The sequence below is a fragment of the Macadamia integrifolia genome, unplaced genomic scaffold, assembly GCF_013358625.1.
Source record: "Macadamia integrifolia cultivar HAES 741 unplaced genomic scaffold, SCU_Mint_v3 scaffold3143, whole genome shotgun sequence".
In the NCBI taxonomy this organism is placed as follows: domain Eukaryota; kingdom Viridiplantae; phylum Streptophyta; class Magnoliopsida; order Proteales; family Proteaceae; genus Macadamia; species Macadamia integrifolia.
Genome location: NW_024869239.1, coordinates 1 through 17,563, shown reverse-complemented (window position 1 = coordinate 17,563; position 17,563 = coordinate 1). Strand labels below are relative to the sequence as shown.

The window sequence follows — 17,563 nt, the reverse complement described above, 5'->3', positions numbered from 1 at the left end:
CGGATCCATAACCACTGCCCAGTGGGTTATCCACCATGGTCGGGTCCTGGGTAGATCTCTCATGGGCATTTGGAGCAGGAATAAAAATTTCCAAGTTACCTTCTGGCAAACCATCCATTGGAATCCTTTCTATATTTTCTGTATCTTCCACAGATGGAATAGTTCCTCTAAATGGAGAAGTTATTATAGGGAGAAGAGATCTACGATCTCCTACCAATTGAGAAGACTTTGCATGGATTTCCTCTGATCTGGGTGCACCACCCGCTGGATGTCGATCTTCCTCAGCCGGCTGCCACTCAGTGTTCCTCTTAGATCGACACTGCTTAGCAAGGTGACCCAGTTTCTTACAGGATGTGCGCCTTTCAATGCCATCTTCATAGAGAATTCTTTGTTTGAACCAGAATAAAACATCCTTACCCGGCTATTTTCTTTCAACCTAAATTTCCTCCACTCTGGTACCGCTCAATGGTACTTCCACCAGCACCCTAGTGTAATTTCCCATGGTACCCTATAGTGTTCTGCGATCAACCTCTATAGGGCGCCCTGAGGCTTTGCCCATGGAGAGCAAGATTTTCTCATGCCAATACTCCATAGGAAGCTCTGGGTATCGAATCCAGATCAGTTTGGTCTGAACTAGATCTTAATAAAAACTGAACTCCGGTCATCATCGCTGGAAACGCATAATCTGTCCCTTAGCTTTGACGGGACCCCTTTTCCACATAGAAGCCATATCACCTTCCACTTCAAAACGAAGAAGGATGAAACCTTTTCCCAAAGGTGCAAGAGTCACCCTGCCCTTCAAATTCCAGACATTCTTTGCTTCAGCCCTTACTTCATCCATTGAGACAAAGTGAAAATTTACTCGGCCAATCAATGCGTGAGAGAAAGAATGTAATTTCTCTTCATACGCCTCCTGAGGAATCATAATTTTTGTGAGATTTCCAGCGTGAATCGGATCTGGGAGATCATCAATATTTGGCACAGACCTCTTCGCCATTGCAGCGTAGGACTGTTTTCTCCCAGCGGTCACCTCTTCCCTTGGATGAGACATTTCGGCCAAACCAGGTATGCCGATAGCGACTGGCAGAGGCACAATGCTATTCATAGGGCCCCAGAAGTCTGTAATCCTCCGTTGTTTTCCTCTATCGGGGGGGTGGGCAGCAAAAATCCCCCCATCCTTCTCAGAGCTTCTCTCTCCTGAGTCCCCCATCGCCACAGTGTAAAATCAAGTATTTACTACTATCTTGTTTGTTCCCATTAATGACATTATTATCTATAATTACATATAAAACTATTATATATATATTACCATCACAAACGTGTAAATTGGAAATAGGGAGTAGGGTATTACATTCTTCCCCCTTTATAAAAATTTCGTCCTCAAAATTTGTACGTACCTCAATTTTCAAAAGATGTGGGTAATTGGACTGCATGTCCTTTTCTCACTCCCAAGATGCCTCTTGAATTGTGTGATTCTTCCAAAGCACCTTCACATAAGAGATCGTTCGATTATGAAGTATTTGTCGTTTACTTTCCAAAATCTGTATAGGTACTTCTCCATAGGACAAATCCTCCTTTAACTGTAGAGGTTCATATTCTAGCACGTGGGAAGGGTCTGTGACATACTTCGTGAGCATAGATACATGAAATACATTGTGCATACTAGATAAGGTAGGTGGTAATACAACTCGATAAGCCACTTTCCCAATCCTATCTAGGATTTCAAATGGTCCCACATATCTAGGGCCCAACTTGCCTTTTTTCCCAAACCTCATGACTCCCTTCATAGGAGACACCCTGAGAAATATCATATCTCCCATCTCGAATTATAGAGTCTTCCTTCTGTTATCTACATAGCTTTTCTGTCGACTCTGGGCTTTCTTGATCCTCTTATGAATCAACCCGACCTTATCATAGGTCCTTTGTAAAATCTCTAGTGCTAACCACCTCCTTTCTCCTACCTCATCCCAACATATTGGGGATCTACACCTCCTACCATAGAGAGCCTTATATGGTTCCATGCCAATGGTGCCCTGATAACTGTTGTTATATGCAAACTCCACCAATGGTAGGTGATCACCCCAGTTGCCCTTGAGGTCTATAGTGCAAGCCCCCAACATATCTTCTAAATTTTGAATGGTCTTCTCTGTTTGTCCATCTGTCTGGGGATGAAAAGTTGTGCTAAAGTCAAGTTGAGTGCCTATGGCTTTCTGTAAACTTTGCCAAAAACGTGAAGTGAACCTAGGATCTCTATCTGACACTATAGTAACTGGCACTCCATGTAACCTGACTATCTCATCTATATATAACTGGGCCAATTTGTCTAATGAATAATTCATCCTAATTGGTAGAAAATGAGCTGACTTGGTTAGCCTATCAATAATGACCCATATAGCCTCATGCCCTCTGGAAGTTCTCGGCAATGCTGTAACAAAATCCATAGATATTTGCTCCCATTTCCACTTAGGAAGGGGTAAAGGCTATAAGAGTCCTGATGGCCTTTGATGCTCTGCCTTCACTTACTGACAGGTTAGGCATCTTTGTATGTACTCTGCAATCTCTCTCTTCATGTTGTTCCACCAATAAACCTCCCTAAGATCGCGATACATCTTAGTACCACTTGGATGTACAATGTAGGGTGAGGAATGTGCCTCACTTACGATGAACTGTTTCACCTCGGTGTCATTTGGCACACATAACCTACCTCAGAATCTCAAAGTCCCATCAATGGACATGGAAAAATTTGGCTTCTTGCCCTCTTGAACTTCCTTCCTAATTCTCTCTAAGGACATATCATTCCCTTGTGCAGACTTGATTCTGTCAATCAATGTTGATTGTACTATCAAAGCTGCCATCAAGGATGTGGTATTTTTCACTATAGTCTCTAGGTCAAGACTCTGTATATCCTCTAGTAGGTGTGGCTGACTAGTTAGAAGCGCTGTTGAAATCCCTTGAGACTTCCTACTCAATGTGTCAGCTACCACATTTGCCTTGCCCAGGTGGTAGCTAATGGTACAGTCATAGTCTTTCATCAATTCCAACCACCTTCTTTGCCTTATATTTAATTCCTTTTGCTTGAAGATGTATTTTAGACTTTTGTGATTAGTGAAGATCTCACACTTCTCCCCATATAGGTAGTGCCTCCAAATCTTCAAGGCATGCACCACTGCTACAAGCTTGAGATCGTGTGTAAGATAGTTCTGCTCATATGGCTTCAACTGCCGAAAGTTATAAGCTACTTCCTTCCTGTGCTGCATGAGTACACAACCAAGTCCTTTCCTGGAAGCATCACTGTAGATCACTAACCCTTCTGAACTCTAAGGTAAGGTCAATACCGGTGCACTGGTCAGCTTCCGTTTTATTCCTTGAAGCTCTCTTCACATTCCTTAGTCCAATCAAACCAATCACTCTTCCTTTTCAGCTTAGATAAGGGAAGGGCAATGCTGGAGAATCCCTCTACAAATCTTCTATAGTATCCGGCCAGTCCTAATCGGTGCTCCCTCAATCTTTGAAGCACTATCCTCAGATGTTCCTCATGTTCCTCCTCACTCTTGGAGTAAACCAAGATGTCATCAATGAACACTATAACGAACCGATTTAGGAACTCATGGAAGACTCGGTTTATCATGTCCATAAATGCTGCTAGTGCATTAGTTAATCCGAACGACATAACTAAGAACTCATAGTGTTCGTATCTGGTTTTGAAAGCAGGCTTGGGGATATCCTCTTTCCTAATCTTCAATTGATGATACCTTGATCTAAGGTCAATCTTGAAAAAGACCTTTGCCCCTTGCAACTATTCAAACATGTCATCTATCCTTGGCAACGGATACTTTTTTTTTATGGTGACCTTGTTCAACTCTCTAGTCAATGCATAAGCTCATTGACCCATCTTTCTTTTTAACAAATAATACAAGTGCTCCCCAAGGGGATGAACTAGGTCTAATAAACCCCTTGTTTAGAAGTTCCTGTAGTTGCTTCTTCAACTCCTTCAATTCTGTCGGTGCCATTCTGTATGGTGCCTTAGAGATTGGGGTTGTGCCCGGCACTAGCTCAATACAAAACTCTATCTCTCTGTCAGGCGGTAAGGCAACTAGGTCGTCAGGAAACACATCTGGAAAATCTCTAGCAACCTCTATGTCTACCAAAGCAGGTCCTTGTACCCTTGTGTCTACAATGTTGGCAAGGTAGCCTTGGAACCCCTAGTGGATCAATTGCCTAGCCTGGATGGCTGATATTAATGGGAGCGATGATACACCCAAATTAACTCCGGAATACTTGAACTCTTCCTCATCTTTTGGTCTGAAAACCACTTCTTTCTCAAAGCAGTGAATACAAGCATGGTAGGTGGTCAACCAATCCATGCCCAATATCACATCAAAATCTTTCATCTCTAGTAGTACCAGATTTGCTGCTAGCTTTCTACCCTCAATTTGTATAATACAAGTCTCATACACTGGAGATAAATGAATGTGTGGACCCCGAGTCAAATAATGTATATGTAAACTGCTCTGCAATGCTTAAAATACTTGACATGCATCATAATAATTATCGTATTGTAAGTTTAATCTATATGAGATTCTACTAACTTAATCATATTAAATAAGGGCACAATGATCTATAATTTAGTGTAGGGGTACTTGACACCACTGATGGTGAAGTCTCTGCATCCTCTGCGGTCTTTACCTTGAGCTGTAGGCTTCTGGTCACTGTGGGTACTATAAACACTCTATGATCCCTGTCCTGTCTGTTTGGTCTGCTGCATTTGTTGGCCCTAGAAAATCTGGAGATCCTGGCATGGCTGGTAGAGCTGGCTGAACTGGCGCTGCTGTCCACCCTGATTGCCCTGATTCATGCAATCTCTAGCGATATGCCCAAGCAATCCACATCTAAAACAAACATTAACCCCAAGTAAGCACTGACCTCGGTGTGACTTCCCACACTTGGGACAAACAACCATAGAAGCTTGTTGGTCATCTCCTAGATCTCTGTTGTTTTTGGGAAGGAGTAGATCGAGCATCAGATGGAGCTTGTGGACGTTTACCATGATTTCTATCCTCAATAGGAGGTAGTCCTGTACCACACCCAGCAAACATCCTAGCTTGTTTGAGCACATCTTTGTAGGTAGGTAATTTCAAAATAATAATGCTAGCCTAGATGTGGGGACTCAACCCCCTCTCAAACTGTCGAGCCTTACATTCATCTGTATCCACGACATGAGGAGCAAATATCGAAAGCTCCTGAAATTTCCAAACATACTCAGATAATGGGTTAGAACCCTGCTTCAACTGAAGAAGCTCACATTCCCTCTTCTCTGGCAAATCAATTGGAAAGTACTGGTCCAAAAAGGCGCCTAAAAATAGCCCAAGTCAATGGTTGTGGACCTTCCTCAAGAGTACGACAGGTAGAATTCCACTAATATGCTGCCTCACCCCTCAACATAAAGGTAGCACAAGCCACCTTCTGTAGGTCTGTGAAATCAAGGAGCTCAAATATCATCTCTACTTCCTTTATCTAAGTCGAAGGCTGAAGGGGATCTAATCCAATGCCCAAAACTCCGAGGTTTGATGCTCACTACATCTCACTACTTGCTGCAGACAATTTGGACTCGAATTTTCTCTTACTAATTTCATTGTTAAATATTGACCTCGCAGGGCTGCAGTTGGTTAATAGTAATTGTCTATCTATACCAATAAAAAGAATGGAGGGAATGATCAAGGTTGGCCCTTACGATAATATTAATAGGGGCCAACCCTTTGATGATATAAACAAAAGCAAGCTGACCCAAGTCTTTATATTCTATGACAATACAATGGTAAGGTCTATACAAACAGCATATTGGAAGGGAAGTAGAAAGCATTTATCAGATAAACATGGCGGAAATGGAGGAAGTTTCATAACGGTCAGTCAACACAACACAGTATCATGTAAAGCTTTACTGTTCTTCTGACTTTTATTTTTTTTTGCTAACGACGGTATCTAGGCCTTCGACCTAGCTAGTTTCGTGGACCCATACTGACCCCACAACTGCATTTTTACTGTTCTTCTGATTCCATAATAATATATCTAAGGGAAATAAATTTAAAAGCCAATAAATGATTCTTAATTTTGATTTTTGGTTTATTAATTTGCAGGTCGATCTAGATTATCTCGAGTTTATTACTGGTATTAGTGGTTATGCTTCAAACTATGTTTACTCCTTGACGATTGTAACCAACCAAAGAACAATTGGACCGTTTGGGCAAGAGTGAGGAAATCAGTTCTGCATTAAGATGGGTACTAGTGATAACTTTGGAGGATTTCATGGAAGCTCAGACTCACAGTTTCTTTGCTCAACTGGAGTTTATGTGAAGCTTAGGCATTAGCTTGAGAATTCCAAATTATGTTCTCCTTAATTCCTATGTTCTAGTTACTCTTTCTGTCTAAAGTTTTATTAATATTACTCTTTTCTGAATGAAGTTTTAGCATCAATGGATAAAAATTGGTTTCTTTTTCTTTTACTTCCCCTTGGAAATTATGCCAATCCAGCATATTATTTAACTAGTCTGTTCCAGTCTAGCCTACCAGTGTGAGGCCCCTTTTGATACCCCTATATGGTTATATTACTTTCCACACTACCAAGGGAAATTAAGGTGGTGAAAACTATAGAAAAACCTATAGAAATCGGGTAAAGAAATCTTTTGATTCTTCTCCTATGCAATATCCTTGAATTCTCGATAAATAATTAATCAATGAGATTCAAATTATAAATTGAATCCTACTATCAAATCATTCATTTAACTGTCCAAATAATTTTGTATAGTAAACAAGGAGATCAATGGAAGTATTATCACAAATCAATTTCCATGTTCATAACCTCAGACTCATTGATTTGTAACAATTCCCCTTATAGTCGAAAATCTTGTCACTGTTATTGAAATCAATTGATAGTCAATTCCCTGATTCTTAACCTCCTAATCAATGATTTATTTTATCTGTTTCATTCGATTCGGTCAGACTATTGATCAATTTGAGAGTGCCATAGTTAGACAAGGAGAGAGAGAGAGAGAGAAGGAAAAAGATTGCACGACTATATGCACTTTCAAGGACAATGGGGACAGAAGCGCCATCGAATTTGTAAAGCCACTTTCTATTTAGGAATAATCAATGGGACGAAAGTCCCTTGCATAATCTTCCTCCATGCCTGAGGGTGTCAAATGTGAACTAAAACCGGAATGAAGAAGCCAAACTTAGGTCTATCCAACCATTCTATGTTTTTGTGTACTACTTTCTCAATCCTTGGGGGATATTTGCGAGTTTATATTGTCATATATAATAGAGTATCTTCCTCTTCATTTGTTTCCTATTTAATTTTTGAGAGAAGGTTGGATATGCTGCAAGCTTTTTTGAAGTTATCGGCTCAACTAATAGCGAAGCTAGAATGGAAGGGATTAGGGGGCTTTTCAAGATGGTGAAGAGAGAGATAGAGACATTACTGGCCAAAGTGAGGAGATTGGACACACTAATAGCTGTCTTGGAGTTAAAGCGAAGGACTCTTTTTTTTGTAAAAGATTATTTCATTAAAAGATCATAGAAAAATAAAAAGCCATACAAGATAACAATCTCAAACAAAAGGACTTAGTTGACTCTACCCTCTCACCTTCGGCATGGCCATCAGCAGGAGGAAAGAGGAGCACTAATAAAACTGAAAATGAGGCCTCCCATCTAAATCCCTTTGCAAGAGATCAAGAATATGGGAGGGGAGGACCACATTATCACCCGAAATCCCTGTCCTCGCCGCATCTCTGGCCAAGTAGTCAGCTATGGAGTTCCCTTCCCTGAAGTTATGAGATATCTTCCAACTGATACTATCAAGGAAAGGCTTAATCGTTGGAGAGCATACCAGGGAATTTTCCTTTGCTGAATCGCTAGCACAACCGAACTAGAGTCAGACTCCACCCATAAGTAAGTAATGTTCATGGCCTTTGCTCGCAGCAAACCCTCCATCAGACCCTCCACCTACGCTTCAAATACTCCGGTGATACCCATATATTTTTTATAAGTACCCATGATCCTGCCCTGATGGTCCTGAAATATACCTCCCGCTCCAGCCCGACCAAGATTTCCCATAGAGCTACCATCAAAATTTAGTTTTATCCAGTACATTGGAGGTTTACACCAAAAGACCTCCAATAATTCTCTGTGCCCAACTCCCTGTATCTGAATGCCTAGGCGCCTGCAGCAAACCAGTGGCTAAACTCATATTCCATGCCTCCTTGTAGCAAACCAATTTCAACTTTCTCTTCCACCATTAAGCGAGCTCGAGCAGAGAGCCCTGGCTACCCCAACGCACATTGAAAGGATCACAAAGGAGCCTCCAGATCTCCGCATCTTATGAAGAGATGCTCTAAAACTTCCTCATCTGAATTACATAGGAAACACCTAGACGCCAGGGGGATCGCTTTCTTTTTTACCACATCATCAGTAGGGACCTTTCCATTAATCACCCTCCATGCTAGAGTGGAGACCCGAGGTTGCTGCTTTTTACCCCATATGATAGAAGCCCAGAAAACTGCTGATTTCTTCACCTTTATATCCTCCCAAGTTGATTTGAAGCAAAATTCTCCATCATAAGAAAGAGACCAGATACTCCTATCTTCACAATCATAGGCCGGGATGTTAATTTTTATCACCTCGTTTATTATGTTCCTCATAAAATTAGAATTCATCTGAGGAAAATTTCATTTGAAATTCTCAATGAATCGGTTAACATTCCCATCTAGCACAGATAGGTCAATGCCCTCCAGCATCTCACTGTCTTTAAGGGCACCTTGCCCTACCCAGATATGCTTCCAAAAACTTATTTTTTTTTCCATCTCCCACGACCCATCTCTCTTTTGAAGATATGTATTCCCATATTTTCCTCAGACCTGGCCAAATAGAGGATTTTCTTAAACCTTTCTTCGGGAGACCCTCCCTATCAAGGAATCTAGCCCTCAAAAAAGAGCTCGCTATAGACTCTTCACATTTAATTCTCCAGGCCGATTTTGCATAGCATTGTCTTGTTTATGTCCCTTAGTCTCCTCAAACCAAGACCCCCTTCCTCCTTAGGCTTACAACATTGGTCCCAATTTACCACAATTTTTTTTGAAGTGTCCACTTCCCTTGTCCGGACAAAATTTCTCATCCATCTTTCAAGTGTAGTAATGAGAGAATTTGGCTACCAGTATACCGCAAAACTGTGAGTTGGAATGCTAAGAATCATTAAGCGCACTAATTCCACCCTACCTGAGTTAAAGCGAAGGACTCAACCAATCAAGAGGTTGCAATAACAAAGATTGGAAAACTTTTCCAAAAGAGAGAGGAGAGAGGCAGATATAATGAAGGGACAATGCTAGCATGCCCAATTATCTTCTTAAAAAAAATTATTCATTTAAAAAGCTAGAGCCATGACATCAAAAATAAAATAGAAAGCTAGAGACGTCAACGAACATTGCATGATTGATCTCTAATATTAAGAAAGTGGGGGACAATGGCATCTCTAATAATTTTAGCCCCCACCACATCCACACCCCCCCCCCCAAAACAAAAAAAAAAAAAAAAAATACTCTAATCATAAAGAAATGGACTCACAACTCACTTTAGGCTTTGCTTACTTTTCTTTCAAAGATTCTTCTCTTTAAACTAGTGAGCCCACCAGCCTTTTATTTACTTTATCTATCAAATTTTTATTTTTCTAGGATTTTCTTTGTGAGAATGCTATCAAGTCCCGTGGCTCAATGTCAGACACTAGAGGTATGAAATGGATAAAATTTGACTGTTGCTTGAGTTGCAGCTATCGTTGTTAACAGTCAAAAAAAAAATAGAATCTAGAAGGATATTTTTTTCAAATATAAAAACCTAAAAAAGGTATTATGAACCCAAAATAAAGGTGAAATTAAATCAAGATTTCATTTCTTTGGCAGCTAGTAGATGGGTTGGTAAGAGCCAAATTTTTTCAGCATGAAATGGTCACAACAACCCCCCCCCATTGTTACATGAGTTAGGTGTGACTGTGTGTAATCGAGATTGAGAGCGGATCAAGTCCTCATACAGAAGTTGATCTGCACAGATGGAATCTACCCACCAACTAACTCTGTGGTGAATTCCATTTGTGTGGATCAGTCCATATGAGAATGGCTATCGTACAAGAACTTGATACACACTCATCAAGATTTACTCTTGGGCTTGAATGGCCAAACCCGGCAGGTTAAGGGGTTCCTTGCTACCATAAAAAACAAAAATCACCCCTATCGAATTTTGGATGCCTTGTGCTCAAACCTGCACTGGCATATGGGCCATGCGACCTGGTAGCGTTCTGTTTTCTTCTTCGTTTTTTGGCAAAGATGAGTAGTGGACTAGTGGGGTACTTCCTTTTCAGATAAAGAAAACTTTACCCTCTTTTTATATAAGAATTCCGTTTCCTTCGTCTGAGACTGATTCTGCAACTGAGAAAGTGGCGATCGACGGCCGACTTCTCCTTGAGCCTACGTTGCTTTCGCCGGAAAAAGGTCAGAATCTCTCTCTTCTCTCTCTTTAAACCATGCACTTACCAAAAGTTGTTCAAATATATGATGTGACCATATGAATTCCTTTTCTTTTGCTTGCATCAAACAGGCACCAAAATCTTCTGTTTCTGATTTTGTTGTTTAATGTTTCCCTAAGAAGCCTTCAGCTGTTAATATTAGTTACCTAAATGGAGACGATGGTCAAGGTGGGTCCTCGTATGTATACCGGATTGGGGACTTCCTGGGATGACAAAGGCCAAAGCATGCTTACCCATATCTTCATATCCTATGACAGTAAAAGGGTACATTCTATACAGACTGCATACATTCTGGATGGGGAAGTGCAACTATCTGATAGACATGGTGGAGATGGATTGATGTTCAAAACGGTGAGTTAACAACACAAAGCTTTCCATTTCTTCTGATTCCAGAATTTATACAAGAGAGCCAACGGGTTGGTAGCCTAGTGGAAGGAAGCACTTGCCCCATCACCACTCGAGTCGACTGGTTGTGGGTTCAAGTCGGCACTTTCTATATCGCCTGTTAGTCTTGTGGATGTGCTGCTCGCCGTATGGCGGTTTTGACCTAGTGGCTATGGTCACTAGTCACCACCATGGAATACCTTTTTTTGTAACCAAAATATATATTAGAGAAGTGAAAGGCCAATGATTCATTGTTTCTGGTTAATTTGCAGGTTGAGATGGATTATCCTTCTGAATTTCTTACTGGTATTTCTGGTTACGGAGATAATGAGTTAGGTGATTGTATGGTGAAGTCTTTGACGTTTGAAACCAACAGGAGAAAGTTTGGCCCTTTTGGGACAGAGAAAGGAACTCACTTCTGCATTCAGATGGGTACTAAGCTGCGATTATTTGGAGGATTTCATGGAACTTCAAATTCAAAGTATCTATACTCAATTGGAGTTTATGTGAAGCCTATCATTCCATTGGAGGATACTGAATCACGTATTACAACTATTTCTACTGTCGTTAAAAAAGAGCAATCCGATGCATGAGGCTCCTGTTAAAATATGAGGGTGGTTCATGAGTAGCAAGGGATCTTAGTATTTCATAGTGGTCAAAATGTTGCACAACTAGGTGTATGGCATTCTATAAATAGAGACTATTGTGAGTGAGAACATGAATCAACCAGTGTAAAATAGTAGTGAAATTATCAGCTTTTGTGTCTGCTATATGCTATATGTTGTTATACCCCCCCCCCTCCCCATCCAAAAATGAATAGACAATATAAGATAATATATATATTAAAAAAAAAAAAAAAAAAAAAAAAACAGAACACAAACTGCGAATGCAATACAAGAGAGATTCAAAAAAGATGAAAGATGGCTGTTTCTACTTTGAATATGTGGTTCTTATTTATTTATTTTATTATTATTTTTAACTAAGGTGTTCGAGTCAGCTTATGCATACCTCGACTAATTGTTGGGGAGACTAGTGCAACAATTCACCACCATGATCTCTACTTAAATCACATATGCACAGATCCATACAATCCCCAATTCGCCTATCCAATTTAATTAAACTTATGAGTGTTTTGTAAATTATAATAGGGTGCAAATTCATACTGATTGACTAAAATAGATATTCAATCATAGCATCAAACCAAGAGAATGAAGGAAACCTCTCACCAACTTGGGCCTCGAAGGTTAGGTATTGGCACAAAATTATATTGGATCAAGTTAATTGGGCTAATTGGTCCATAAATGAGTTGATTGGACTAATTTGTCTACGAATGGCTGTAAAACATGCCATAAACAAGTTGATTTAACCTATAAATGGTTGACCAGATGATAAATGGTTGGTCACAATCGGGTAAAAAAAAAAAAAAAAAGACAAACATATAAAAATTGAGAAACAAAAATCCTAATTGTATATTTTTTTTTTTGGGTAGAAGAGAATCATTCTTTTACATATCGGAGCAGAGGCTAATGGTTAGTAATGAAGTAATGAACCCTTTAGGTTTAGACTTTAGATGGATTATTATTATTATTATGAGAAACAAAAATATATATTATAACATACAATAGCCTGAAATTATATCATTAACCTGAGACACGAAATACGACCTGATCTAATATAAGTTCCCAGCTTCCATAGATACAGCATAGTACCTATTGTAGATTTATCTTTATACAAAAAACTTAATAATACTAGATCTATTACAAATTTTCAAAAAGGTCCTAACAGTAAACAAAGGCCAACTGTCTATCAAAGGCTTTGGAATAAGTTGCAGAAAGTTTTTTTTGCAGAAAATCAGACTTCAGTGATACTCCAACCCTTAGCTTCAACCAGTTTTAATCCCTGTAAAACTCTCAACGTTTCGATTTCAGCCCCCGATTTTGAGGATGTAGCTCCTAACCTGATCACCTTGAATTTGTCATGAAGAAGATTTCCACAAATCCAGACTAACTCTGTGTCCAAAACATTAGCTATACTAATACATACTAATATGTCATATGGAAAAAAAGGAAGAGGCAAATGTTGGTTTATACTGTCTTCGGGATCATCAGTTAAATATGAAAACACATAATTAGTGTTAGTATTGGGAAGTAATTTTGAATCCATAATCCAATGTAAAATTTTGTTAAAAACTATCACTGGGTTGGCATTAGAATTCTGATTGATTACATTATTTCTATGCCACCATAAAAAATATATTGTTATTGCCATAATACAAAACACTGACTCCTTTCAATTTTATTAAAACCGGCACTTGAATAGAAATATTTTATAAAATCAATTAAGGAAGGTACTTGAATCAACATTTGTTGAGGCAAATGTTGGATCATTGCTATCAGCAAAAATTATCACAATGTCCATAGGAATAGGCATACATTGCATTTTGCATGGAACAAATATCATCATAGTTCCTAGAGGTGTTTATTCAGTCTGATTTCATGTTGGCAGCTGATATTCTTAATGGTAAGATATGTGGCTCTTGGAGTATGCAAGTATTTAAAATCCATAGAATCTGGTTAAGTGTTGTGGTTTTCTTTTATGATTGCATTACAGGATAGACTCCAAAATCTTTTCTTTTCTGATTTTACTTTGCTTTTAATGTTGGATGCCAAATAGGAAATGGAGAAGATGATCAAGGTGTGTCCCTATGGATGGAGGGGAAAGGGGCCATCTCTGGGATGACAAAGGCCAAAGCATGCTAACCCATATCTTCATATCCTATGACAGTAAAAGGGTATATTCTATACAGACTGCGTACAATCTGGGTGGGCAAGTGCACTATCTGATAAACATGGGGAGATGGAAAAAGGTTCAAAACAGTGAGTGTCAAAACAGTAACACATAAAGCTTTCCAGTTTTTCTTATATACAACATAAGAGAAAGGCCATTAATGATTCTTTTTTTCTGGTTAATTTTGCAGGTTGAGATAGCTTATCCCTCTGAGTTTCTTACTGGTATTACTGGTTACAAAGATTGTGACACAGGTGAATATATGGTGAAGTCTTTGACATTTCAAACCAACAGGAGAAAGTTTGGGCCCTTTGGGACAGAGAAAGGCACTCAGTTCAGCATTCAGATGGGGACTAAGCAGCAATTATTTGGAGGATTTCATGAAACTTCGAGCTCAAAGTATCTCTACTCAATTGGAGTTTATGTGAAGCCTGTCATTCCAGTGGAGGATACTACTTCTGAATCAACTGAATCACATACTTCAACCAATCCCACCTACCTTTGTTGGTGAATAGTAAGGGATGGAATCTGCCTTGCCTTTTTGGATATTTACTCACAATTTAGGAATGTCTCTTTTTGTTTTAAAGCTGACAGTACTGTGGGGCTTTTTTTTTTTTTTGAGGGGGTGGGGGTGTGGGTTCAATGTATAGCTGACCTTACTTCTACTGCAATGGATTAAAAAGAATCCCATATGGTCTTGTGTAAGATGTTGTAAATATGGTCTCTTTTAGTTAGTGAAGTGTTTTCCTTTTGCTATCAAAAAATAAAAAATAAAGAAAAAATTACATCCTCTTCCCTGTAGTTTATCAAAATTACACGTTGATCCAAGGATTTGAAGTAATTAAATCCTTAGATCCATGTTTAATTTCGATAAACTATAAAGGAGAGGGATGTAATTTTCCCAAAAATAAATAAAGAAGTCAGTATGTGCCATTCTATAAATAAAAATCCAATTGTCAGGCCCATTTTGATATTAGTGAGTTTATGACTATCAAAATACTCATAATCTAAGTAACACAAAAGGGTCTAAAGTAGTAGTGAAATTGTTATCTTCCTTTCTTTTGTTTTTTTGGTAAACAACTTCCTTTCATATCATGTATATATGTTATATGGTAGGGGTGCCAATCAATCGGATTTAAATCCTCTGCAATTTTTCATTTTACAATTCTCATGCAATGCCACCTGCAGAATGTACTTGGCAAGACTGATGTGGATGGCCCAGATGAAGAGGAAGAAATAGATGCTACTCAGATCAGTTCGATCCAGCCCAAGTTTGTGGCTTATTGATTTGGAGCTGCAAATACCCCGAGTGTACGGTCTCCAATGCTGCTTGGATCCATTCTAGACAGTCTCTGCTTTTGGCCGACAGCCGACTGTCCCACGTGCTATGCATGCCTTTGCATCTGTGCTTTCAACGGTGACATACAGCTTGGCGTGGAGCGGGGACTCTACCCTTTTGTTTTCATTTCCCAATGTTTGTCTTGATGGTTGTGCGTACTTTTTTTATTTTGGTAGTTGTGTTTATAGTTCTAAGGTAGCTTTTGGCTTGGTCTTTGGGCCTCATGCATACCTTGATACTTCTTGTCTAGCATGCAGCTATATTTGGCCAACTTTGGTTATTCATTCCTCTCTAGTGAAGGAGTAAGTTGTAGCTAATGGCCATTGTATCTACAACGAGTTTACTAGGGATTCTCTTGGCTTTGTCCATACCCTAGTTTGGAATACCATTATTTTTGGCATGTCAAATAACGTGGTCATATTCCATTCCTTGGATTTTGGGGTTTTATACCGCAGCCTTGTGTCCCTTATGTCATTACGCGCTTTGTAATCCTTGCTTTTATCTGAATGAAATTTCTAGTATCAAAAAAAAAAAAAAAAAAAAAAAAAAAAAAAAAAACAAAACGCAGAGAGACCCTAACAAGCAATTAAAAACAAACACCACAAGAAGGGAATACATCAAACTTTTTTTTTTTTTTTTTGAGGGGATGGGGTGAATAAAGACAATCATAAAAAAGGAAATACAACAAAAAAATAAGGGGTGAAAAAAAGAACCAAGATGATACACCAAAAAATAGGGTAAGAAAAGAGAGGAAAATCCCTAGAAAGAGCATGATGCTTATTTTTTCTCGAGTCTGGGCAATACTGCACACTTCTTAAAAGATTTTATTTCTAATCACAAAAGTGATGTCTCAGATTTGTTAAATAGTACGCGTTGAGGAAGTCCATCTCGTTTTGATTCTTTTCTATCAGATATGATGAATCACTACATTAAAAGTTAACTTATCAAATATATATATATATTTTTTTTTTTTCCTTTGGGGTGGTGGGGGGGGGGGGAGAACTTATCAAAAATATCACATGAAGATTTGTTGAAAGTTTTCAAAATCTACCCCCACTCTCTATCAAAAAGAAAGATAACTCTACGAGTAAACTAATATTTTCTAAGAACTCCATTCCAGATAGAATTGGAGAAGAGACAAGAGAAAAATTATAAATGTGCATGGTCTCAGATTTGTTAAATAGTACGCGTTTCAGGGGGTGCCTCTCTAATAATGGCATTCTCTAGGGGGTGGTGTTGTAAATTTCCCTGGTTTACAGTACAACCACAGGAAAAACGTTGTATAGCAAGCAGCTGATCTCATCTCAAAAACATGAATTTATTTTATTTTATCCATAAACATGAATTTCTGGTGACTCGTTAAACTAATATAAAGTAGTTAAACCCAAATTCGAAATAACGGCAACTATAGAGAAGGGAAGTGAGATACGTTTCACCAAATTTGATTCCTATGTTCTGTCCGGCTAGGAGATCAATATTAATAAAAATGGTACTCAGCTCTGTACGTACTTATTGGATGTCCAGCTTTTGGAGAAAATTGCATTGCCACCCCCCTGAACTTTGTCTTTATTCAATGCCACCCCTTGGATTTTTCGAAACACCAAAGACACTCCCTGAAAATTCAAACAATTCTAAATCAGTCCCTGCCGTTAACAAACTCTGTTAAGTTATAGAATGTCTGTTAGTTTTTTTCCAAAATGCCCAAAACACACCCAGCTGTTGTGAGTGGACAATATTACCCTCCCTTTCCCTTCTTCTTCTGAACTCACACTATCTCACTTATATGACTAAGAGATATCCAAACCAAGAAGACAAACCTGCAACTACCTTGAGCGTCGCTCCCCTCTGACGTACGATCGTGAGCACCTCTCTCCTCCGGCATACAATCGTGAGCACCCCTCAAGCTAACACCTAGGTGATGCCTTGACAACTGGACCCACTTCACTTCCAAGGCATTAGAGAGGGACTGGACCTAAGGTAACACTTAGGTGATGCCTTGACATCTGTGAACTCAGGTTGTGAAGCCATCCAATGGCATCAATTGGAAGGCTAGATGTTTGATTAATTTGTGATTACTTGTAAATGCTAGTTTGGTCGATATTGGTATGGGCTTCAGATGTAGTTCAGAAATAATGGTTGCAGAGGGGGAGGGCGGTGGGGAAGAGAATTGGTTTTCACATTCCTGCACACAAACTCTCTCTCTCTCTCTCTCTCTCTCTCTCTCTCTCTCTCTCTCTCTCTCTCTCTCTCTCTCTCTCTCTCTCCTTCAAGTTCTACTGTTACAGCATTCTTGGCTTCTTGCCTTCTCGGATTGATACACAGCTGGGATAAAAATGGCCTCTTGTACGATACGCAAGTAGAATTAGGTTTTGAGGGACATTTTATTCCTATTATCTTAGCTAAAATGATCTACAAGTTGATCCCCAAATATATATGCAGCTTGGGCATCCTCTCTGTGAACAGTTGAAGCTGCAACTATGGAAGCATAT

The 17,563-nt window shown here is 39.2% G+C and overlaps 2 protein-coding genes across 5 annotated transcripts; both read left to right on the top strand.

Annotated features, from left to right (window-relative positions):
* Positions 1 to 10,388: 10,388 nt before the first annotated feature.
* Positions 10,389 to 11,718, top strand: LOC122067819 (protein RESTRICTED TEV MOVEMENT 1-like). 4 transcript variants are annotated; one of them, XM_042631664.1, is made up of 3 exons: positions 10,389 to 10,529; positions 10,687 to 10,915; positions 11,221 to 11,718. In XM_042631664.1, the coding sequence occupies exons 2-3, from the start codon at positions 10,715 to 10,717 to the stop codon at positions 11,539 to 11,541; spliced, it is 522 nt and encodes a 173-aa protein (XP_042487598.1). In that variant the 5' UTR covers positions 10,389 to 10,529; positions 10,687 to 10,714; the 3' UTR covers positions 11,542 to 11,718. The 4 variants fall into 4 exon arrangements, with proteins under 4 accessions (XP_042487598.1, XP_042487600.1, XP_042487596.1 ...); XM_042631666.1 differs by having other exon boundaries at positions 10,404 to 10,529; positions 10,694 to 10,915; XM_042631662.1 differs by having other exon boundaries at positions 10,404 to 10,529; positions 10,636 to 10,915.
* Positions 11,719 to 13,624: 1,906 nt separating this feature from the next.
* Positions 13,625 to 14,246, top strand: LOC122067817 (protein RESTRICTED TEV MOVEMENT 1-like). The gene is made up of 3 exons (XM_042631660.1): positions 13,625 to 13,642; positions 13,755 to 13,814; positions 13,926 to 14,246. The coding sequence occupies exons 1-3, from the start codon at positions 13,625 to 13,627 to the stop codon at positions 14,244 to 14,246; spliced, it is 399 nt and encodes a 132-aa protein (XP_042487594.1).
* The last annotated feature ends 3,317 nt before the right edge of the window (positions 14,247 to 17,563 follow it).

Excerpts from the sequence above, each read along its gene's own strand:
- LOC122067817 (XM_042631660.1), top strand. Across the intron at positions 13,815-13,925 it reads ACATGGGGAGATGGAAAAAG|GTTGAGATAGCTTATCCCTC; the intron begins GTTCAAAACAGT and ends TTAATTTTGCAG.
- LOC122067819 (XM_042631664.1), top strand. The coding sequence starts at position 10,715 with ATGGAGACGATGGTCAAGGTGGGTCCTCGTATGTATACCGGATTGGGG. Across the intron at positions 10,916-11,220 it reads ATGGATTGATGTTCAAAACG|GTTGAGATGGATTATCCTTC; the intron begins GTGAGTTAACAA and ends GTTAATTTGCAG.